Source organism: Mandrillus leucophaeus, unplaced genomic scaffold (assembly GCF_000951045.1).
Source record: "Mandrillus leucophaeus isolate KB7577 unplaced genomic scaffold, Mleu.le_1.0 Scaffold513, whole genome shotgun sequence".
NCBI classification, from domain to species: Eukaryota; Metazoa; Chordata; class Mammalia; order Primates; family Cercopithecidae; genus Mandrillus; species Mandrillus leucophaeus.
The window spans coordinates 829,637-853,425 of NW_012105509.1; the positions used below are offsets into that span (position 1 = coordinate 829,637).

At 42.1% G+C, this 23,789-nt stretch overlaps 1 protein-coding gene across 4 annotated transcripts in view; it reads left to right on the forward strand.

The window, feature by feature from the left end:
* The window catches only part of JADE1 (jade family PHD finger 1), a 66,798-nt gene that overhangs the window by 7,268 nt on the left and 35,741 nt on the right, over positions 1 to 23,789 (forward strand). For all 4 annotated transcript variants that reach the window (XM_011996437.1, XM_011996441.1, XM_011996438.1 and 1 more), the window contains exon 2: positions 14,392 to 14,469. In XM_011996437.1, the coding sequence (XP_011851827.1) occupies positions 14,418 to 14,469 (52 nt within the window). In that variant the 5' untranslated portion in view covers positions 14,392 to 14,417. The remainder of the gene's footprint in view (positions 1 to 14,391; positions 14,470 to 23,789) is intronic.

Consider the following 23,789-nt stretch of genomic DNA (forward strand, 5'->3'; position numbering starts at 1 on the left):
CGCCCGGCTAATTTTTTGTATTTTTAGTAGAGACGGGATTTCACTGTGGTCTGGATCTCCTGACCTTGTGATCCGCCCGCCTCGGCCTCCCAAAGTGTTGGGATTACAGGCGTGAGCCACCGCGCCTGGCCTATCTGTATTTTTTGTTAGAGAGATGAGGTTTCACTGTGTTGCTCAGGTTGCCCAGGCTCGTCTTGAACTCCTGAACTGAGTCCTCCCACCCTGGCCTCCTGAGTGGCTGGGATTACAGGTGTGCACCAGTGTGGCTGGTGGTAGTATTTTAAACTATTGATCATTTAGTGTCTCCTGTGCAGGAGATTTTATTAATTTGAGAATTCATGGCATCTTCCATGAGAGTTTATAAGCACTTACTTTAACGGAAGAGTTCAGTGGTGTGGGTCCACACTGAGGAATAAAATAATCTTTTTTTCTTTTTTTTTTTCACTTACACTAGGGTAAGGAACAATGTTATTAGCAAGTTGCTTGAGGTTGAACGTCATGACTTGCTTTAGTTTAGCACAAAGTACACTAAATGCAATTTAAAATTTTTATTGATTACTCTGTCATCTTTATGAGCATCAGTTATTTCTGTGTGGAAATGTAATGATGCACTTAACATACAGAGGCTGTGTGTTGGTGATTTGTAACTTTTTAAGTTGGGGACACTTGAAACTGAAAGCCATGGATTCTCTCCCCCAGAAAACATGAGTGTTCCCTTAAGCACATCCTTGGATTCTAGTTTAAGTGTTTAAATTCTAGTGACGACTTTTTATGATTTCTCTGTGATCCTTTTACTGCCACTGTTACCATGTATTGTAGTTAAAATGTCTATTGAGAACAGTGATTTTTCTGCTTATTGGTCATTAACTTGAAAAGTAAGAAGCTTGTTAGAAGTTTTTAAAACTTGTGTACACTAGCCCCAAGTAGAAGCCTCAGGGGTTTTCTTTTGAGAAAAACCCACAGGTTTTACTGTGGCCTTTATTTAAGTTGCTTAGAGGTCCCCTCAATGCCCTCCTTTTGATTATTGCCTGCTCTAGGTAGGGGGGAATTTTTTTTTTTTTTTTGACATAGAGTCTCGCTCTGTCACCCAGGGTGGAGTGTAGTGGCACGATCTGGGCTCACTGCAACCTGTGTCTCCTGGGTTCAAGCAATTCTCCTGCCTCAGCCTCCCAAGTAGCTGGGATTACAGGCGCATGCCACCACGCCCAGCTAATTTGTATATTTTTAGTAGAGATGGGGTTTCACCACGTTGGCCAGGCTGCTCTTGAACTCTTGACCTCAGGTGATGCACCCTCCTCAGCCTCCCCAAGTGCTGGGATTAGAAGCATGAGCCACCGTGCCTGGCCATAGTTAGGGATTTCTTAAGGAGTGATTATGTCTGATCCTTAATTTTGTAAGCTTTCGTGTGCTTGTCCAGCACCTGGTAATTGATTCACATTGAACTAAACACACATAATGGTGGTTTATAAACATCATACTACTGATCTGTTGGTTTATAGGAGAGATCAGTTGACTTTCTCTGTAAAGAGCCAGGTAGTCAATATATTAGGTTTTGTGGGTCATACAGTCTGTCACAAGTCTGCAGCTGTGCTAGAGCAACCATGGGCAAAATGAATGTGACCGTGATATTTATGGATATAGAAATGTAAAATTTTTATAAACTTCATATGTCATGAAATGTTCTTTGGCTGTCTACCCTCAACCATTTAAATATGTGAAAATCACTCTTAGCTTAAAAACCATACAGAAACAGGCTGTTGACCCCTGATTGATTGGTTGGTTGGTTGATTTGAGACAGGGTCTCACCCTGTCGTCCAGGCTGGAGTGCAGTGGTGTGAATTTCAGGGCTCACTTGATCCTTCCACTCAGCCTCCCGAGTAGCTGGGACTGCAGGCATCCCCCACCAGGCCTGGCTAGTTTTTTGTATTTGTTGACATGGGGTTTGCTATGTTTTTTTGTCTGTTCTCGAACTCCTGAGCTCAAAGATTCTGCCCACTTTGGCCATCACTCCCTGGCCTCCCCAGATTTATAGTAAGACACAGCAGCTACTTGATTGTTTCTGCCGGTGGCTGAGCTCCCTTCTGGGAACCTGAGAATACAAGTTGAAATTAGAAGTTTGTTTGGAGGTAGTTGGCTGTGCTGAGGGCTGTGGGTTGTTTTTGTTTTTTCACTCTTCTTGCCCAGGCTGGAGTGCAATGGCAGGTTTTTTTTTTTTTTTTTTTTTTTTTTTTTTTTTTCCTTCTCTGGGACAGGGTCTCTCTGTTGCTCAGGCTGTAGTGCAGTGACATGATCACAGCTCAACAACCTCCTGGTCTCAGACAGTTGTCCTGTCTTAGCTTCCGGAGTAGCTGGGATTCTGATCCTAGATTCCTTTTTAGGATAAAATGTGTAAGAACAAATACCTTGGTCATCTCTCACACCCTCCAGGGAGGTCAAGCTAAGAAGCCCTGTGTAAGAGGATATGTATTGTAAGATTGGGTTCTGCTACAGAGGGAGATAATGTCAAGTAGGGTGTAGGTGTCACACCAATCAGAAGTTAATGCCTGCCACTCCGGGAGAACTCATTCTCCTGTGGTAGTGTTTAAGGAACTGCTGACACATTCGTCTTCCAGCTTTACCTTTTGTGTGTTCCACTAGGCAAAATGAATGGCATTTGTGACCATCTTGCCATGAATTTGTGTTTCAGTTTCCAAGTTAACAGACTATTGTTCATTGGTTACATTTTCAGTTTTTGCTCCCTGATAACATATCATGGCCTTAATCATTCACATGACCTCTTTTTAAATTCCAGTGTACATCCAGGAGGAAGAAGCCCATGGTCCAGGAATCTGGGAGGAGGTGGCTGGCCTGCCCACCCACCTGGGAAACTGGTCTTTGGTTCTGCTACTACCTTTGCACTGGATCTACTTATGTGTGTTTGTGCAAGTTGATAAACATCCAGAATTCCATGTACTCCTCTTTAAAAGTAGGAATGGTGGATTAAATTATTTTACATTGTTTTTGAAATCCTTTCTAGGTCTGCAGTTATTTATGATATTATGGGTTTCTTTTGGGAAGATTTCTTTTTTTTTTTTTTTTTTTTTTTTGAGACGGAGTCTTGCTCTGTGCCCCAGGCTGGAGTGCAGTGGCGCAATCTCGGCTCACTGCAAGCTCTGCCTCCCGGGTTCACGCCATTCTCCTGCCTCAGCCTCCCAAGTAGCTGGGACTACAGGCGCCCACCACCACGCCCGGCTAGTTTTTTTGTATTTTTTTAGTAGAGACGGGGTTTCACGGTGTTAGCCAGGATGGTCTCGATCTCCTGACCTTGTGATCCGCCCGCCTCGGCCTCCCAAAGTGCTGGGATTACAGGCTTGAGCCACTGCGCCCGGCCTGGGAAGATTTCTTGTAGACACAGTCTACATTGTGAGACTTCAGCCTCAGAGAGTGCTTTCTAGACCTTGCTGCTAGGTTTGAGACCAGAGACCATCTTAGGTTTCCATGATCATAATAACAAGGCTTATACAGTTGTGATGAAATGTTTGTTTTCATATGTAACTTGGATGATTGTATAAATGCTGTTTTTGTCAAGTGTGTCATCTAGATCTTCAAATATACAACATTGGGAGTCTCTTTTTTTTTTTAAAACAGTACTTTAAAAATTTTTGGTGACTTAACATTGTTAGTGGTAACTGATAGTTTCTGACAACCGGGTATAATCAAGGAACAAAGTTCCTGAAAAACAGCTGCATTTCAATCTGTGCACAGTGTAATTGTCATTAGCTGGTTGAGTCTGGTTTCTGCAGAAGCTGCTTTGTATATCCTGTATAAGAGCATCTGGTTTGAGCATTTAAAAATCTTTTAAAATTACCCTGTAGACATTTAGCATTTATTGGCTTATTCCACCAAGGATAGAATAATGGGTTGCAGAATCCTTTCTCATGCTTACTCTTACCTTTGTTCATTCAGAAGCACTTGGTTTTCCTAAAGTGTCTAATGATTAGAGCTTTTAGAGTTTGACATGAAGATTTGGGTGTGTATGTTTGTATTATAGAAATTAGTACCTAGTTCAGAGACCCCCAAGGCAGAATGGAACACAAACTCCTGATTTCAGTGAAATGCTTTAAAAAATAAACATTTCATTTTAAAAATAAACATTTCATTTTTATATATTCTGAAGAGATTAATCTGACTCTAGCTCTCCCTGATAGATTGTCAGAAAACTGAGACCAGGAATAAGACATATAGGGCAAATGGGCTTTATTTCTCTGGGTAGTAGCACTGCATTAAGAAGGATCCTGAAGATATATGCCTGGTAGTGTGGAAAGAATGGCCTAATTTATCAACCATGCCTGCCATAGGTGGAAGGAATGGCGTATTTGCCAGCTACCTCTTGAACGTAGCCTTTTTTATTTTTATTTTTTCCAAAGTAGTACTACTGTGGAAATGGATAAAGAGTTGAAATGGATTCTTTTTTTTTTTTTTTTGAGATGGAGTCTTACTCTTTTTGTCCAGGCTGGAGTACAGTGGCATGATCTCGGCTTTCTGCAACCTCCGCCTCCCGGGTTCAAGCGATTCTCCTGCCTCAAGTAGCTGCTAGGTTTGAGACCACCAACCTGATTACAGGCACCCGCCACCAGGCCCGGCTAATTTTTGTATTTGTAGTAGAGACAGGGTTTCACCATGTTGGCCAGGCTGGTCTCGAACTCCTGACCTCAGGTGATCCGGCCTGCCTCGGCCTCCCAAAGTGCTGGGATTACAGGCATGAGCCACCACGCCCAGCCTGTGTTTGTTCTTTAAAGATAGCTTAAACCCTAATTTTCCTGTCTGGGTTAGTTTTTTTCTATTATTGTTGCGTATATTTTAAGTGACCTCCTACTAATGTTGGCTGTTTTTACCTGTTTCAAAAACTTGAGCTTTTGAAGTATGGGATGACCTAATCAAGCAAATAGGGGATAATAGCATTTTATGGCATTATTACCTTTTCTCTTTTTTTTCTTCTGCACCTTTGCACCAGATATTCTTTTAAAGCAAGACAAGTCTTTGCTACTGCATCTCAGGAAAGAGGTGGCATATACATAGTTTATTGATGGTTGCTCGTTATAGGCTGGTGCTTTGCATTGGGGCAAGAAGTTGTGCTTCCAGGGTCTTTTATATAGTGAGGAGCAGGGAAGAAAGAAATCTTTACTATTGGCTAGGCATGATGGCATGTGCCTGTAGTCCCAGCTACTTGGGAAGCTGAGGCAGGAGAATCGCTTGAACCCGGGAGGCTGGGGTTGCACTGAGCAGAGATCACACCGCTGCACTCCAGCCTGGGCGACAGAGCGAGACTCTGTCTCTCAAAAAAAAAAAAAAAAAAATCTTTAGTATTATAAGTCTAGTACACAATCATGGTGAAAAGTTAAAATCATATTAAAGGTCATGAAGAGAAGGAAAAGTTCCCAACTCAGTCTGTCTTGGAACCCTTTGGTCACATTTCTCAGAGATAACCACTATGAACATTTATGTTCTTGCAGAAGTGTTCTGTGAATATACAATCTATTGCTGTAGGTATTTTCTCTCCTCCTGTTATATATAAATGGCTTTGTATTTTGGGTTTTTTCCCTGCAGTTTGCCTGTTTTTCTCTCCTAATATGTCTTGGGCATCTTTCCACATCTGAGCATTTAGATGTAACAGAAAAGAATTCTGAGTAGATGGAAATAGGGATAAAAGCTCAAGATTGGAGACCATGGTGACTGACTGCCTTTTTTGTTTGGTTGTGATTTCATTTACTCCCATGTCAAGGGAAGTTAAAAAAATACATTCCAAGTACAAATGATAGGAATGTTTTGTCATAGCTGCTCTTATTCAGTTGCTGACTCTTAATTGAGTCAGCAATTACAGAGTCCTGGAAGGGGTTTAATAGATTGTCTTAGAGCTCATAAGCAGTGATTGGATTATTTATAAATTGGCAAATGAGAGCTGCTTGTGATTCATTCAGAACCACTCAAATTTATAAATTCCTTAAAGTCTTGAAAAATGCTTTTTTGATTTTTAAATCTGAGTTCAAAAATAACTTATAAAGAATTTACAGTGAACTAATGTATTATAGTACATGGGCTTTATGAGTAATGCTCCTAAGAGTAAATATTATAGTTATTTATTATCTGGTCAGTTATCATAATTTTTTCCTTTTGGAGGAGGTGGCTATTTATTGCTAATGTAAACTTGTCATCTGAATATTTGTAAGTTTTACCTCTTTCCAGAGGTTCTGTATTAGCTTGGGCCAGCATTTTCCTTAAATAAGTGATGTATGACGTTATAAAGAGCACTTTTTTTTTGCTTGAGATATTTAGACAAGATTAAAACATTAATGCTTACGATTTAAGCTATTTGTCAGTTAAATCTATGACTTTTTTTTGACTGGATATAACCCTTTAGTTAAATTGAGAATCTGGGTTTGAGTTATAGTCATAGTAGTATTTTTAGATTCTGTGAGCATATGAATTAGATAATGTTGCCAATTTCAAAACTTCATATTTAGGCGATTAACGTTTACTTTAAAAACTGAGGTAAGAAACCAGCTGGGTTTCCTTCACATTCATTTAGGGACAGGTGGACAGATTTTATTGTTAAGTTATAGGTCATTATATTTGGGTATTTAGAACTGTATATTCCATAGAAGACAAAAGTGACCTATGAAGAATGTAATGTATCTTTTTGGGGGAGTGTTCTATGATCAGTAATTTAGGAATCAATTTATTAGGTACCTAGTGTTTAAAAAATAATTTGAACTATGTGAACTTAAATAGAAAGGAGTGGCAGGGCGCGGTGTCCACACCTGTAATCCCAGCACTTTGGGAGGCCGAGGCGGGCAGATCATGAGGTCAGGAGATTGAGACCATCCTGGCTAACATGGTGAAACCCCGTCCCTACTAAAAATAAAAAAAAAAAAAAAAAAAAAAATTAGCCAGGGTGTGGTGGCAGGTGCCTGTAGTCCCAGTTACTCCGGAGGCTGAGGCAGGAAACTGGCATGAACCTGGGAGGCGGAGCTTGAAGTGAGCCACTGCACTTCAGCCTAGGTGACAGAGCGAGACTCTGTCTCAAAAAAAAAAAAAAAAGAAAACGAAAACAAACAAAAAACAGGAGTAGCTCATGAAATACTTAGTTTTACATAAGACCACCTGGTTTCTGAAAATACATTCTTTAGTATCTTTAGGTATTTGATTCTAGCTATTTGACAGAATGGAAGAGCATCAATAAATTTAAAAATGAATACAGTAGAAGTTATTCCAGTTAAAGGTCAATTAGATATTAAAGTAAAAGCATCTCAAATTCAGTAAAGTGGATTTGAACGTAAGGTAACAGTACGGGAACTAAGGCATTCATCCAGTAGGTTATTTTAATACATAGTATTGCATTGGGTGATATATAAAAGTATGTAGAGGTCTTTAATTGAGTACCTTCTAGAACTTTATGAGTGAAATAAATAAAAATGGAAACAGTAGATAAAATTGTTACTTTGAGAGAGAAACCAGTCTTTCTGCATATGTGCCATAAGACAGTTAAACTCACTAGGGTGTAATCCTTATTATAGCTATAGAGTTTAGGCCTGATAAATGAGCCCTGTTCCACCACAGAGAGTAAGTAATTCTAGTAACTGGACAGTTTGTTTTCCTCAAATCAGTCCTTGTTTCCCAGGAATAGCACTGAATAAACATCTTCAAATTCTTAATTATCTTGTTCTTTTTTTTTTTTTTTCTTTTTTCGAGACAGTCTTGCTATATTGCCCAGGCTGGAGTGCAGTGGTATGATCTCGACCTCACTGCAACCTCTGCTTCCCAGGTTCAAGTTATTCTCCTGCCTCAGCCTCTTGAGCAGCTGGGACAACAGGCATACACCACCAAAACCTGGCTAACTTTTTGTGTTTTTAGTAGAGACAGGGTTTCACCATGTTGCTAGGCTGGTCTTGAGCTCCTGGCCTCAAGTGATATGCCTCCCCAAGTGCCTGGATTACAGGTGTGAGCCACTGTGCCCAACCCTCTTATTCTTTTGTAAAAGTCCTTCTCTCCTTGTCCATGAGGTTCTCATTCTTTCTTAGAATCATCACATCAGTCAAGACCACGCCCAGGTCACTGAACTTGTTCACTCAAATTCCAGAGCCACCCTAGGGATGGGTTCCTTCAGATAGTCGCTCCTCTCAATCTATTGCGTGCAGATTTTTCCCAGTTTCAATCAAGAGGAATGTGAATTTCAAGGTTTTCAGGTGCCTTGCTGTCTCGTGTGCATGTGAGCAGTAATCTGGTGACTTTTATAGCACTTACTGCACTGAAGCCACTTGTCTGGTTATTTGATGTTTCCTCCAAGTAGACCATGTGCTCCTGCAGCGCAGACATTCCATATCTTGTTCATCATATCTCTGACATCTACCTTGATAAAATATTCCTCAAATTAATATGTTAGCTAATGTACTGCATTTTAACCCATATGACAGAAGGGATCCAAGGAGAGAGTGATCCGCATGTAATCTAAATAGGGGTTTGGGCCAGTGGGTAAAGCATGAGTTTGCATTTCCCGAGGAGATAGATGGTTCTCCAGCAGCTGCCACAGATGCTCAGTTGTCTTGGTGCATCTCTTCATGCAGTGAGTGGAGTAGAGACACCAGAGGATTGTTAAGTAACTGGTCCAGCCAGGGTCTTTGGCCAGTGGCCTTTCTAGGCAGTGTTCTGTTTTTAATCTATCTTCCTAGGTAGTCTTCCTCTTTTTGGTCAGACTCCCAAATGCCCACTGACTAGCACTTTTGTCTCTGTAGCTATTATGTTTCTCATGGCAAGTGGACACTCCAGGCTCTGAAAAACTGGATAACTTTGCATCAGTTTTGAGGAAATGTAGACACAATGTCAGGGTGAGCCGTGTCGACTGGATCCAGAGTTCTGAGGGCATCTGTTGTAGCCACCCTGAGAGGCCTTGTTTCTGACCAGGCTGAGTTGGGTTCAATCTCTGTTCTCTACTTCAAGGTCTCATTGCGGTGCTCTCTGTACCTACCATCATGGTCCCCCTTCTCTGTTATGTCTTTATTTTTTTTGAAACGGAGTTTCACTCTTGTCGCCCAGGCTGGAGTGCAGTGGCGCAAGCCCAGCTCACTGCAACCTCCTCCTCCTCGGTTCAGGTGATTCTCCTACCTCAGCCTCCTGAGTAGCTGGGACTACAGATGCCATGCACCACCACGCCTGGCTAATTTTTGTGGTTTTTTTTTCAGCAGAGACGAGGTTTTTCCATGTTGGCCAGGCTTGTCTCGAACTCCTGACCTCAGGTAATACTCCTGCCTCAGCCTCCCAAAGTGCTGGGATTACAGGCAGGAGCCACTGCGCCTGGCCCTCTGTTCTGTGTTTATTTCATATTTGAGTTGAGAGAATCTGTGTTCTCCAGAAATTGCTGTAATCTTTAGAGACACACACGAAACATTTAAGTCATGATGCAAGGCTTTAGTTGATTGAATACTGACAAAGACTCCTTTGACCAAAACTTTAGTCACGCTCCTCTGGTCCTCCACGTGAGTGGGCACTACCATGGCCTTCTCTTTGTATTATTGTTGAATCCAGTTGAAGCAAAAATCCTGTTAAAATCAGTTTAGAGAAAATTCTTCACCTGGGTATCTGACCGCTCTGTCCTATCTTATCCTGGCCTGTCTTCAAGAATAGTCCTAACAAATTAGTTTAGCCATAAACCCCTTATCCTTGATATTTCTGTTTAATAATCTTCTATCCACTGGCCCCACCCTGCTCTTTGGTTATAGATCTCCACCTCTGTTGGGATCTGAGTTGCGTTCAGTCTCCGTCCCCCACTGCAGGATCCCACTGCAGTGTTCCCTGTACCTACCACCATGGTCCCCCTCGAGTAAAATCTGCTTTACCATTTCTAACAAGTGTCATGAGTAATTTTTTTCAATGATACTATTAAGGTAACAGTGCATTGAAAAGCAAAGTGAAAAAGTTCTAAAAGAGGAAGAAAGTTGAACTGAGCAGTACAGAATATAAGTGTTTGGAGTTGGAGTGGTTAGTGACTTTGAGCTGAGCCCCAGAAAAGAGGTGGGATTAGGATAGGTAGGGAGCAAGAAGCAACAGGAGCAGCATTAGCAGAGAATGAGAACTGAAAGAAAGTGGAGTGTTCAGGGAAGAGGCCTGGCCCAACCAGTGCAAGCTCTGGGTCTTGGGGCTTGCTAGAACAGATGCCTGAGTAAAGCTGTGAGAAGTCAGAAAACTTCATTTTTGGCTGGACAGTTTGGACTTAGACCTATTTGTAATGTGGAATGGAGGGAGAGATCTGCATATAGTAGTTTGATGAGGTTACCTCATGGGGTGTAATTAATTTGTTATAGTATTAATTGGAAGTGGGAAGAAATCATAGTTTGGAGAATAGGTGTTTAAAGCTTTCTATGTACAAGTAGTTGAAGGACAAACCCACGGGGCATACAGGGACTTCAAAGAGTCATAGTGTTATGAATCAGTAAACCTTGGCAATTGACTATAAGGTGAGAATGGATGTGTATAAAGATGCTACCCAGAGTAATATACTGTGTTACACATGTGTTGGTAAGTACGGTGCTCTGCCCCAAACATGCTCCTTTTTCTCGCTACCTCCTCTTTGTTCTTCAGGACTCAGCTCAGTCTTATCAGCCTTCTCTGACTTTTATCCACCTCCTGTATTCCTGTAGAACTCTGTATTTACCACTGTCAGGCACAAACAATATTGAATTTCTGTTGCTTGCCTGTCTCCTCAAGTAGGCCAGAAGCTCTATGAGGTCAGGGATAGTAATTTTCATCCAGCACCTCCTAATATATGAGATACTCAAATGTTTGTCGGCTGTATTATGTGCCATTATATCTTCTTGCTACTTTGGGGTGTTGTGAATAGCCATTTTAATTGGTTATTACTTACCTTACTACCGTCTAGATAGTAATTAGCCATTGCCCTAAGAGTCAGCAAAGGTGATGATGCAGATGCTGGCTTTTATTGGGGCAGGTGTTTGCAGCATACAGCCACTGTATTGTGTAGCTTAAAGATAGTAACATATATTTTGATTTTCTGATACAGTAAGTAATCCTGGGTGAGATAAATCAGCTTGATGTCAAGGTTTAAGTACTTTAGAGCCACAGAGGAGGAAATTCTGCCGAGCACTAACCCCCATTACTGTGCCAAGTTCCCTGGAGAAGCAAATACAGCACTCTCAAACCCTCATTACTCAAGATCTTCAGGGTGGATGAAAATGGATTTCATTAGAAAGAAAATACTATTTTTACTCTTCTTTTACTTGAATAATTTTCCTTAAGAGAGTATTTATGTGTGTTTAGGTGCATCATTGTATTTTGGCCAATGCTCGCATTCTTTATTTAGTGACTGTTGAAGTGCTTCCTCAGGGAGTTGTGTTTGAAAGCTGGAAAGTAAGTATTTTGATTCAAAAAGATTTTTAAAACTACTCTATTAGGTAAATCTAATTTTTTATTTTTTTTGTAGAGATAGGGGTCTCCCTATGTTGCCCAGTCTGGTCCTAGGTTCAAGTATAGTCCTCCTGCCCTGGTGTCCCAAAGTGGTAGGATTACAGGTGTGAGCCACCACGACCAGCCTAGTACCAATTTTTTTTTAGCACTCTTTTGTAATGTTGGCTTTGGGGAGCTGAAGCTGTTAGGAGTGAGTGGTCCTCTGCCTTTCCCTTTTCCCTTTTACCTCTTGCTGGATCCTGAGGGGACCCGGGGTGCATTCTCTAGAAGGTTGGAGAGCTTAGCTGTCTGCAGTTGGTGTTTTTGACACACACAGGGCAGAGAAAACAGTCGAATAGGGAGTGGACCACACATGTTTCTTGGTTATGGAACCTGAGGGCTGGAGTGGGCTTGCCCCAGGCCAAGTTGCAGATTGCCTGGCTGTGGGTGAGTGGGGCTCTTGGAAAAGGGATGGAGTGGGTTTTAGCACTTGACTATGCCTACAGCATGAAACCCCAGCTTCCAAAGCATGTCCATAATACAGCTCATGACCCATATTGATCAGGACTCATGTTCAGGCTTTCTCTTGGTACATCGTTTTAATGGCTTTTGAAGAATCAATTGATAAACAAAAAACCCACAGACTTTAACTGGGTGAGTTTCTCAGGAAGGAAATATAAAATATTGCAGTTATAGATTAGGGACCTAAATATTTGAGTGAATTGTGTAGATCCACTTTTTAAGTGTAGTATAGGAAAAACTTTTCATCTACTCTTTTAGGTTCAGTTCACGCGAGTCTGAATTAAATGACAAAAGACATTACAGGAGAAAAGGCAAGCAAACTTCATGATGTTGATATTTTTATGTGCCACGGAGCGGTAAAGGGAAGGAGACTTCACCGAAGAGAAAAAACCCAAAAAGAGTTAGACCTGAAGGCTTATATACAATTTTAACAAAGGGTGATAAACTGTGAAATGACCTGTCAAAGGAAAAGAGAGTTTAGGGTTTTTTGACTGCTCTTTTATAGGCCCTTTTAGAGTGGAGTTTTAGTTTTTTAAAATTGCTTTCTTATTCAGTCACAGTGGTTCTCTACATTTTTCTTTCTTTCTTTTTTTTTTTGAGAGGGAATCTCACTCTGTCCCATAGCCTGGAGTGCAGTGGTGTGATCTCCACTTATTGCAACCTCCGCCTCCTGGGTTTAAGCGATTCTCTTGCTTCAGCCTCCTGAGTAGCTGGGATTACAGATGCGCGCCACCATGCACGGCTAATTTTTGTATTTTTAGTAGAGACGGGGTTTCACCATATTGGTCAGGCTGGTCTCCAACTCCTGAACTTGTGATCCGCCCGCCTCGGCCTCCCGAAGTGCAGGGATTACAGGTGTGAGCCACCGCGCCCGGCCCGGTTTTCCACATTTTTTTCTCCACACCATTCCTATGTGCCACACTTCTGTTGTTGTTGTTGTTGTTGTTGTGTGTATGTGTGTTGAGACAGGGTCTCTGTTACCCAGGCTGGAGTGCAGTGGTGTGATCTCAGCTCACTGCAACCTCTGCCTCCTGAGTTCAAGTGATTCTCCTGCCTCAGCATCCTGAGTAGCTGGGATTACAGGCACCCGCCACCATACCCGCTAATTTTTGTATTTTTAGTAGAGATGGGGTTTCACAGTGTTGGCCAGGCTAGTCTCGAACTCCTGACCTCAAGTGATCCTCCTGCCTTTGCCTCCCAAAGTGCTGGGATTACAGGGGTGAGCCACCACGCCTGGCCACATTTGCATTGTTAACACCACATCACACATATTGTGATTCCCAATGAGGAGGAGGTTAGGATGTACTTTTCTGAGAGGGTGGATGCGTAGGTAGGTGGTGGACTACCATACTTTTTCTGACTTGAAAAAGTTCCCTTTCCTCTTTCGGATTCATTGAACTGACAGACCGGTGCCCTAAAGATGTCAGATTGATCAGTAATTTTAATTCGGAAAAGCTTTTTGTATTTGTTTAGAGAGCTGCCCTGTGTGAATGTAATCATGAGATCATCTGTATACGTTCATTGACTGGCCATTCTGTCTCAGTCCACTGCCTTCTTACCTAAATGCAGCCTTTCTCATACTTGAGGGTAGTGCTAGAATTCTGTTATCATCAGCTACCTGGGAGGAGTTGGCCAGGTGCGCTGGGTCTTTGTACAAACTGACTTCTTATTTTGGCTGGATTTGATTGTATTTGTCCTGAAGGGAGTTGAGGTGAAGTGGAGGGGAAATAGTATTGGATTTGGAATTAGGAGCTCCATTTCCACAACATGACCTTGGGGAAGTTGCTGCTTAACCTTTCTTGGCTTTAGTTTCTTAATGTGAAAGGGAGGGGTCTGGATCAAAATTGTATAATGTCTGTGGTTCCTTCCTGTTCCATCTGTGGGGTTGGAGATGGCTGGAGGAGACATTTGCATTCCTATTACCCCATTTGTTTTGTTTCTTTCGGCTTTTAGGGTTATTTTAGTATAATTTGCCCGAGAAGCATAATCATGCCCAGTGCAGTGTAAATATTCACACATCCAGGCACAACCCCACCCCCAACATGTACGCATAAAATATGAATCTGTCTGTAGTGAAGAAGCACAGTACAGTGTTCATTGCTGTGGATTTTTTTCTGCAGTGCTTGCTGCCAGTCAGCTAAATACTCCTGGAGTAGTTATAGTAATAATGTCACAGGAATATAGAAAGAAACCTGGCACCTTTGGGAGACCTACTGATACGTGACTTCTCCATCCTTCCCCCTCCTTTTTTAACCTGGTCTGTTAATGATTGTACCTAATTATGTATCTTTGGTCTTTTTACTGTTTACAATTCAAATGCTACTTAAAGCCTTTTGTTTGCTTTTGTTTGCTGTGAATCCTGGGCTGCCATCTGAAGCACAACTTGATGATTGTGTATTATCATCTTGGGTTAAGTGCTGTCTCATTGCTTTGCAGGCTGCCTGCTGTTTCCCGGGGAGATCATGAAACGAGGTCGCCTTCCCAGCAGCAGTGAGGATTCTGACGACAATGGCAGTAAGTCCTGCTTTGTTGTTCTTGGAGCCTACCAGGGTTTGGGTCAGGGTGAAAACATGATTTTTTAATGTAATGCTTTAAATAGCCGAGGCCCTTTGCATATCAGGCAGGTCAGAGAAAGCCAAAGCCTGGAGAAACATACCTGAGTGTGATACTGCAGGTCTGTAACCAGATCTTGCTGGGTAAGGTTGATTGCAAGCAAGCATTCCTGAGGCTTCCTATTTGTTATCCTGGGAGGAATAATCCAGTTCTAAGGGTCACTGGTGTGTCTGGTTTTCCTAAACATCATTTATGGTACTTCGCAGTTGTGCTTTGTGAAAGGGGAACTTAATCAAAGCCAGGTAATCATTAACTGGTTCAACTCAATACAAGGGGAGGTTGAAGACTGCCTAGTGTGATGTGAAAATTATTAAGTACAGGTTCTTAATAGGTCGAAAGTCCCTGCTCTTCACTTGGTTTTAATGTGACTGTATTTAATACTACTACTGTCTGTATCTCAGCTCTCTGGCAACTTCATATTTTCACAGTGCAGCTGAGAACCAGAAGTTAGTTGGCTTCCAGGCAGTCAAAATAAATATCACACAGTGTCTGTGTATTGAGAAGCTAACAGACTACTCAGAGAAGAGCTCCTCTCAGATAACAGGGAAATTTTGTACCTAGCACAGTGCCTGAGCTCTAGCCTGTTAGCTTCTGTTTTACATTACAGATTAAACCCAGTACGCCTTGAAAGAATGCTTGTGTGATGGGAAAGGAGCTGGGCCTGCTTTCAAGGAACTGTGCTTTAGACATATATAAGAACAGCTCTGATGGGAAAGTCATCAGGGCAGTAATAGAGATGTCTTTTTGATGCACTGTGGAAACAGATGCAGATACAGATTCAGAGGAGGGGAGGGCAGGGAATCCTGTAGAGGAGATGAAGGTTGTATGGATCCTTAAGGGTGAAATACTTTGTAGGCAAATAGGGTTATTTTCAGTTTTCTGTGCTCCAAGTTTTCATTAAATTAAAAGCTGCACACTAGAAAGCAAGGCTTTGCTTTCTAGGTGCGACCCTATTCAGAAGAGGGGACCAGGAACGTGAGAAACAGAACTCAGAGTGGTATTTCAGTTGGTGTGCTTGGCACAGCCATGGGGCTATTGGGGAGGAGAACTGGCCGTTATGGGAGAGTGTCAGGTGTGAAGGGCTTGCGATGAGGAGCTCTAAGGAATTGAGAGTTTTAGGGCTGACTGCTGATGTTGGCAGCAGGAGAGAAGTGAACTAGTTGAGAGAGGGTGTAGGGGCTCCAGAGGGAAAGACCTTTCCTCTTATTTCAGAGAAAGGTATTGAAGGTCTGTTTCCAAGTGCAGGCAGGTAAAGCCGCCCGTCCAAGCCTTTGGGATTGGGATGCCCCCTTCCGAACTTCTGAGGCGCTTGTTGTTTCATAATCCTCCCTACCTGTTTTCTGATGTTTACAGTTTTAGGCATTTTACTCCTTGAGGCAAAAACATGCTTTGAAATTTCTTCTCTGCCCCTGTGTGGCGCCTATCAAAGTGTCTTCGTGAGTTATAAGTACTCCATACATGCTGTTTGCTTGAGTACATAATTTTGTCCTGCATTAATTAAAAAAAAAAAAGTCTTGCCTGGCCCGGTGGCTCATGCCTGTAATACCAGCACTTTGGGAGGCTGAGGCGGGTGGATCACAAGGTCAAGAGATCAAGACCATCCTGGCCAACATGGTGAAACCCCATCTCTACTAAAAATTAGCTGCGCGTGATGCTGCACACCTGAAGTCCCAGCTGCTCTGGAGGCTGAGGCAGGAGAATCACTTGAACCCAGGATGTGGAGGTTGCAGTGAGCCGAGATCGCAGCCCCTGTACTCCAGCCTGGCAACAGAGCGAGACTCCGTCTCAAAAAAATCTTGCTTTTAGAGTCAGAATTAGTCAGAAGACTGCTTGATGAATTACCTCCACGTAAAGATAATGCCCAATAAAAGCATAAGAGCCCTATTTAAATATTTTTCTCTGCGTTGAGCATCAGGTGTATGCTCACTCTGTCTGTTCTCGTCACTGCCTCTCTTCCTCCTTGGGAGAGCTGGGTTAGAAAACTTTCTCCTGGATGTTCTCTCAGATTTAGAGCCTTCTCTTTTCTGGACCAGCATTGTTCCATAGGATGAGAATGTCCTAACATAGTGCAACCGAGGAGCTGAATTTTAAACCTTTGCTAATTTTAATGAATTAAAAAATTTGAAGACACGTGGCTAGTGTCTACTGTATTGGACAGTGTAGTTCTGGACCCTGGCTTAGTTTAGTCCCTCTCAGTTGTCCAGGGGCTCCTAGTAGCCCAGAAGGCCCCATATTAGTCAGCTTAGGATGCTACAGAAAAGTACCACAGCCTGAGTAGTTTAAAGCAACAGAAATTTGTTTTCTTACAGTTCTGGAGACTAGAAGTCCAAGGTGCTGGCAGGTGTGGTCTCTTCTGAGGCCTCTTGTGGTTTGTAGATGGCCTTCTTCTTACTGTGTTCTTACTTGGCCTTTCCTCTGCACAGGAATCCCTGGTGTGCCTCGGTGTGACTAAATTGGATTATGGCCCTCCCTAATAGCCTAGCCTCATTTTAACTCAGTCACCCCTTTCAGGGCCCTGTCTCCAAATTATAGTCATATTCTGAGATTGGAGGTTAGGACTTCAAAGTACACATTTGGGGATAGGGGGTACAATTCAGCCCATAAAAGCCCTAGAAGACCAAATATTTCTTCTTTTTTTTTTTTAGACGGAGTTTTCGCTCTGTCGCCCAGGATGGAGTGCAGTGGCACGATCTTGGCACATTGCAAGCTCTGCCTCCTGGGTTCATGCCATTCTGCTGCCTCAGCCTCCGAGTGACTGGGACTACAGGCGCCTGCCACCACACATGGCTACTTTTTTGTATTTTTTAGTAGAGACAGGGTTTCACCATCTTAGCCAGGATGGTCTTGATCTCCTGACCTCGAGATCCGCCTGCCTTGGCCTCCCAAAGTGTCGGGATTACAGGCGTGAGCCACCGCGACCGGCCAAATATTTCATCTAAAATATATATGTTCAGGACAGATACGGTGGCTCATGACTGTAATCCTGACACTTAGGGAGGCTGAGCTGGGAGGATTGCTTGAGCCCAGGAATTGGAGACCAGCCTGGGCAACAAAGTGAGAACGCATCTCTGTTAAAAACAAAAAGAATTCCACCTAGAATTCTGGTTAGAAATGAAGGAAGAAGAGAGTGTTCACAGTCCCAACCAAAAGTGTGTCTGTCAAGTCACAAGTCTGTACTGGCCTCTGTCAAGAAGCTGGGCGTGGAGAATTAAGGTAAATATAGGTTACCAAAGGGTTAGCCTAGGCTTAAACATGGAAATCTGGTGGTGGAGGAGAGGAATGATAGTTGCTAGTAGAAGGTTGGTCGTCCTTTTGTCATACAGCTGGTTCAATATAAAGTATATGTTGATGCTTTATGGCCATGCTGTCTGTCCACGCTCAATGATTTGATAAGGTGGATGATGGTAGTGGTAAACACAGAGTTCTCATTAAGAACTTCTGGAATGCCAGGCTTATAAAAAGATGCACATGCTCATTTCCATGGAACACACCCCTTTCCATCCTGTCTGAAGGCAGCCGGTTCACAGTGTAGGCCTTTGCCACCAACCCACTCATTTGCATTGGAGCCTTCCTTTTGTATATAACTGGGTGGCCAGCGTCGGGGGGGCATGCCTTCTGTCCCTGCATTCAGGTCCACAAAATGAGCTCTACCTGGGTTAACTACCCATACCCTGCCTGCCTTCAGCCGGGCCTGTGCATTTGGAAAGTTCTGCTTGCAAGAAGGACAGGGTCTATGCAGTGGCCACACCTCAGCCTCTCCAGCCTACAGGCCTGACAGAATTTTGGCAGCACTTCCCAGCCCAGTGCAGACCATGTCCAAGTGAAGGAGAGGCAGCTGCAGACGTCAGCATGGGGCTGCAGCACCAGCCACAGCCATGGCTGGGACTTGCTGGCCTCTGGTCTGGAGCCCTTTGCCTTGTTTTCTGGCCTGTTCCAGAGGAATACCAGTGTGGTATTTACAGTTGGGGATGGACAGGCATTTTCTGTGCCAGGTGCAAGCCCTTATACAACTGCAGTCATAGTTGAAGCCTTTCTCCAGGTGCCCTGGAGGTCCAGCCCTGCAGTTGGATGGAGTAATGTTGGGGTGTTTGCAGGCAGCGTCTGAAGTTGCTGGACTTCTGGTACTGGGTGGCTCAGCCAGTCTCTGAAGTTACACATTGCGCCAGAGTGTGGCCAAGGTAAACCCTTAATTTTCTGCTTTCCAGCCCAGGATCCTGTCGTTAGGGATTTGGCAAATGTGGGAATGGGGTCCACTAACTACTTTAAGTACAGTTGACCCTTGAACAACTCCCCCCACCCTGCAAATCAGAATTCTTTGTATAACATTTGGCTCCCAAAAACTTAACTACTAATAGCCTACTGTTGACCGGAAGCCTTACTAATAACATAAATAAATATATTTTATATGTCATATGTATTATATACTGTATTTTTACAATAAGGTAAGCTAGAGAGAATATTAAGAACATCATAAAGAAGAGAAAAAATATATATGTGTGTGTGTGTGTATATATAAAATATACTATTCAGTGAGTAAAAGTAGATCATCATGAAAGTCTTCATCCTCGTCTTCATGTTGAGTAGGTAGAAGAGGAGAAGGAGGAAGAGAAGGCATTGGTCTTGCTGTCTTAGGGGTGGCAGAAAGAAAATTCTCACGTAAGTGAACCGGGCAGTTAAAACCCGTGTTGTTCAAGAATCAACTATATTTCTAAAACCTAAAGGACGTTTCATTTTATCTTCAGTAAACTTGTGGAGGCTAATTAAGACATCAAGTATCCTTGTTTTTATCAAGAATTACATATTGTTGGTTATCTCAGGCCAATAGTAGCTAGCTCTGATCAACACTGGTTTTTTTTTTTTTTTTTTGAGATGGAGTCTCGCTCTGTTGCCCAGGCTGGAGTACAGTGGCGTGATCTCAGCTCACTGCAACCTCCACCTCCCAGGTTCAAGTGATTTTCCTGCATCAGCCTCCTGAGTATGATCAGCATCTTTATATATATGTAGCAAATGGTGTTTTTGTTGGTTTTGGTTGTTTTTAAATTTGGTGTCTCTCAAAATTCCAAAGGGAGATTGGTCTCATTCCTTCCTTCACACAGAAAGAGAGCAGTGTGCTGATACTGTTAAGATTTTCCTAACGTTGTAGAGCAGGGCTTCCTGTTCCTGTCTGACTTCCTTTAAGTTTCAGAGATTTGTTGACTTTCTGTGGGAAGAAGGCCTGGAGCCAGGCTCCGTGTGGGCCCTCTCTGGTCTCCCTGCTTCTACACCTGGGCTAGGGTGAAGTGCTCTGTCTCCCCACCTATCAGAGCCAGGCTCTGCCCCATCACCTGTGATAAGGAATGGGCAGAAAGGAAGCCAACTGAAATTTAAAATTAGTAATTTTCCCACTGACTTGTACTTGGACCTCAGCAGAAATGGTGGGTGAGTGTCAAATGTTTGTGTGTCAGTTGGTTGAAGGCCTAAGTATATTTAAGTATGTTGAAACATTTACGGGCCAGTTCTTTGAATGTATGTATGACGCCTTTGTTTGTTGGAAGTAGAAGTGAGTTGGGCTGTAGAGCTGGGCTATGTTGGGGTAAAAAACTATGGTAGGTATAGGGTCAGCCCCTGATCTAAATGACAGTTATATCAGATGCTTGTCCTCTATCATGCGGCTAAAGCAAATAAACAGTAACTGGATTAAATTTGCCTAATTTGAGATGAGAGTTAACACAGCCTTGCTTTACTCAATACAAGGCTAGCTTGGCTTTTAAGTAACTTGTAGGTGCATTTGTCAGGTCTGTGTGCCCTTGATGTGACACCAAACTGCTGGACTCGATACTTGCCAGTTTTAAGCATCTTACTTTGTTAAGCTGGTTTAACACCTCTAAAGACAGATACCAGCATATTATTTAGTGTCCAGAGCAGTGACTGAGACAGGAGGACTACCGTTTGATCAGTGGCAAGGTTCTTTCATAGTTTGCATTTTGTAGTGCAGTGAACACGAAGACTGCCATTCATTCTAATTTCTGAACCTTTTGTGCATGGCACAACATGAGAAGCTTACCACACACTAGCTACCAAATGTGGAAGGTGTGTGCAATATGTGTTAGATTTACTCCTGAGGTTTTCCTTATTTTAGATCTAGGGCAAGACAACATGGCTATTTTTAATATTTCAAAGGGAAGTGAGTGTTGGAGATGTCTGTATAATAGGACCGGAAAGAATGTTATGCCCGGGCAGGGTCCATGTTCACGGTGCTATGATCTATGAGCCTTTTATAACTTTATATTAACCCAAAGGATTCTGTTTTAATGGAAGTTGGGGATATTAAAAACAAGACAAAATGTTTTTCCCCACTCAGTCTTTCCCGTGTTTAACATAGAATTGTTCTTAACTGAACAGTGTATGTCAAGAATTTTAAGTCATTTAAATTTGTCAGTAAAGTGAACTTTAGGTAATAATTTTACCTTGTGAATGGCAGTAAAATACTTTTAGACATTATTAGCAGATTTTTAGAGTTCCCAACTCCTTTCCTGAAAGCGAAAAGAAAATAAAACAAAATTTTACTTGTCATATGCTTAAATTAGTTTGTCATTAAATATCAGCACTCTGGAAACAAACAAAATGCAAACCAATCCAACGTAATCTTACGCAGTTTTTAACAATAGCAAGCACACTGTTTTTAGTGTTTTGCTGTGGCATAAATCACTGACTCCTGGTCTTTTCAGTATTTAAAATACTCTAATTTCTGGTTTAACCCCACTGTCCTACCCCTAGTATTTTCCAGGTGTTTATAAATTTTGTTTTAATTAAAAGGGAGTGTTAATTATTTTGGTTTTAATAATATTCTAGTAGCTTCCTGACTGCCTGGGAGTGTCTGAGGAGAGCCTGGCTATAGAGTGGTGTTGGTGTAGCAATGTCAAGACACTCCCTTTGAGTCTCTAGCCTGTAGCCTTCCATGAATGTTTCTGTAGATGTAGGTGCATTCCAAGCAGGAAACAGTGGCTCCACAAATCTATCTTTAAATGTATTATTGCTTTATTTTCTTTGAGCTCAAAAGCATATCTTCTATTAGGTGAAACAGGAGTAAATTCTTAGTGCCTGCCACCTTGAGTTCATGGGTTACAGTGATGGTTAGAGCATGATTGATTGTCCTCAACAATGACTCTTAAAAAAAATTATCTACTTTTCAGAGAAATATTGAGAATCTGCTGTGTGCACAGCACTGACTGACTTAGCTATGCTCTATGTTGTAAATTCTGTTGTCTTATACCAGTGGCTCTTGATAGATTAACTTTTTGATACAATAAGAAAATGAGAAGGAATAGATCACAAGTGCTCCTGGACATGGAAGGCAGAGCAGTTCCCTTGGGTTCACAACCCCCTCTTTGGTTCATCAGCAAAGTCTAGGTTTTATACAGACCACTTGTGTGAAGTAAAATAGAATTTTTTTCTCCTTACTGTTAATGGATGGTATCTCAGTGATAAATGTTTAATAGCTTTATTGAGAAATAATTGACATACAGTGAGCCTCTGAGCCTCATATATTTAAATTGTGTACTTTGATACGTTTTGACATGTTTACACCCATGAAATCATTGAAATCAAGATAATCCTTCCCTCCCACTTTTCTCTAGTCTTCCACTGATCTGTCACTATAGATTAGTTTGCATTTCTAGAGTTGTATGTAAATGGAATAATACAGTATGGACTCGTTTTTCGTCTGGCTTCTTTCACTTAGGAGAATTACTTCAGCATTCATTCATGTTTGCATGTATCAGTAGCTCATTCCTTTTTATTACTGCTGGGTGGTATTCCACTCTATGGATATATACATATACATATACCAGAGTTTTTTCATTCACAGTCTGTTGGTGGATGTTTAGGTTGTTTCTGATTTTTGGCTTTTCTAAATAAGCTGCTAAGATCATTCCTTATGCCAGCGATAATTTAAATTTAGTTTCTTTATCAGTTTTTCCCTATCTGCAAAGTGCGTTTAATAGGATTAATTTCGCTTTTCCTCCTGTATTGTATCAACACTAGGTAAATTAAGAGGAAAAGGAACAGACTATTTTTGGGTGGACTAGAGTTTCTCTTGGTTATTACTATTGGATACCAAGTATGTAGCATCTTTGTATCTATGTTTTTAAAAGCAAATATGGCGTAGACAGCAGTTTTCAGGATTTATAAAAGCAGTCCTAGGAAAAGCTTTCAAATGAGTGTCATTATTTGGGTTGTGTTCTATGCCAGCAAAGCTGCAAGCTTCCTGGGAACCTTGGAAACTACTTGGGAGGGATCCTGACAGATCCTCAAGAAGAGACAAGAGGGTCAGAAAACCTGAGAGTGAACAAATTTGTTGTTTCTGCTTTAACTCTGAAAGTATTTGACTCTGGAGACCCTCTTCTCCCAAGTTCATGTTAATTTTTAAAGTATAGCAATGGAGTGATTATCTAAATTTCTGGCTTCGTTCCTTATCATTTATAACCTTTTCCATAGTAATTCAAAGCAGAGGAGGATCATCCCTTTTTGTTCTGCTTTTCTTTCCTTCCCCAAACCTTCTGGGAATTCCATCCAGACACTGCGTATGCTTTTCCTCCTCTCTTCTTTCAGGCTGTGGACCAGCTGGAGGATGGCCTCCAGGACAAGAGGGAGAAAGAGAGGCCTCTTTATAGACCCTAGGAGCCACCCAGCCACCTTCATCTCCAGGTTCCTAACTTGGCATCTGTCTTCTTTCTTTCCAGTAATGACCAGATTTAGAACTTCTGCAGGTTGGGCTCACCCCAGTGTGCCCAGAATATTTCTTTCGGTGTGGGAGTGAAATATTCTTGTTCATTTAGAGTCTAAAGAGGCACACTTAGTATTTATTTAAAGAATAATTTTCTAAAACATTTACTGAAATGCCATGGGGCCACCAGCGGGAGGTCCAGTTCTGCTCATTCTGCTGGCGGAGCAGCAGTCAGTCAGTTGACCTAGTAATGAGCCTCAGAACTGGTGCTCAAGGGTAGTGCCGACGTTGTCCCTGTCAGGGAAGCGTGGCAATCCCATTTGGTCTTGGTCATTGCAAATCTGATGATAGGCTTATGTGCAGAATCTATTTCTTAAGGTCCCCAAGGTTTTAAGGGTGCTTTGATTCTCTGTTCCTGTCTCTGGAATCTGTAGAGATAAGAGCTTCCTGTCTGAGTGACAAATGATTTCACCAGAAGAATGGCAGCTAACCTTAACCTTTGGCTTTTATTTTTCTG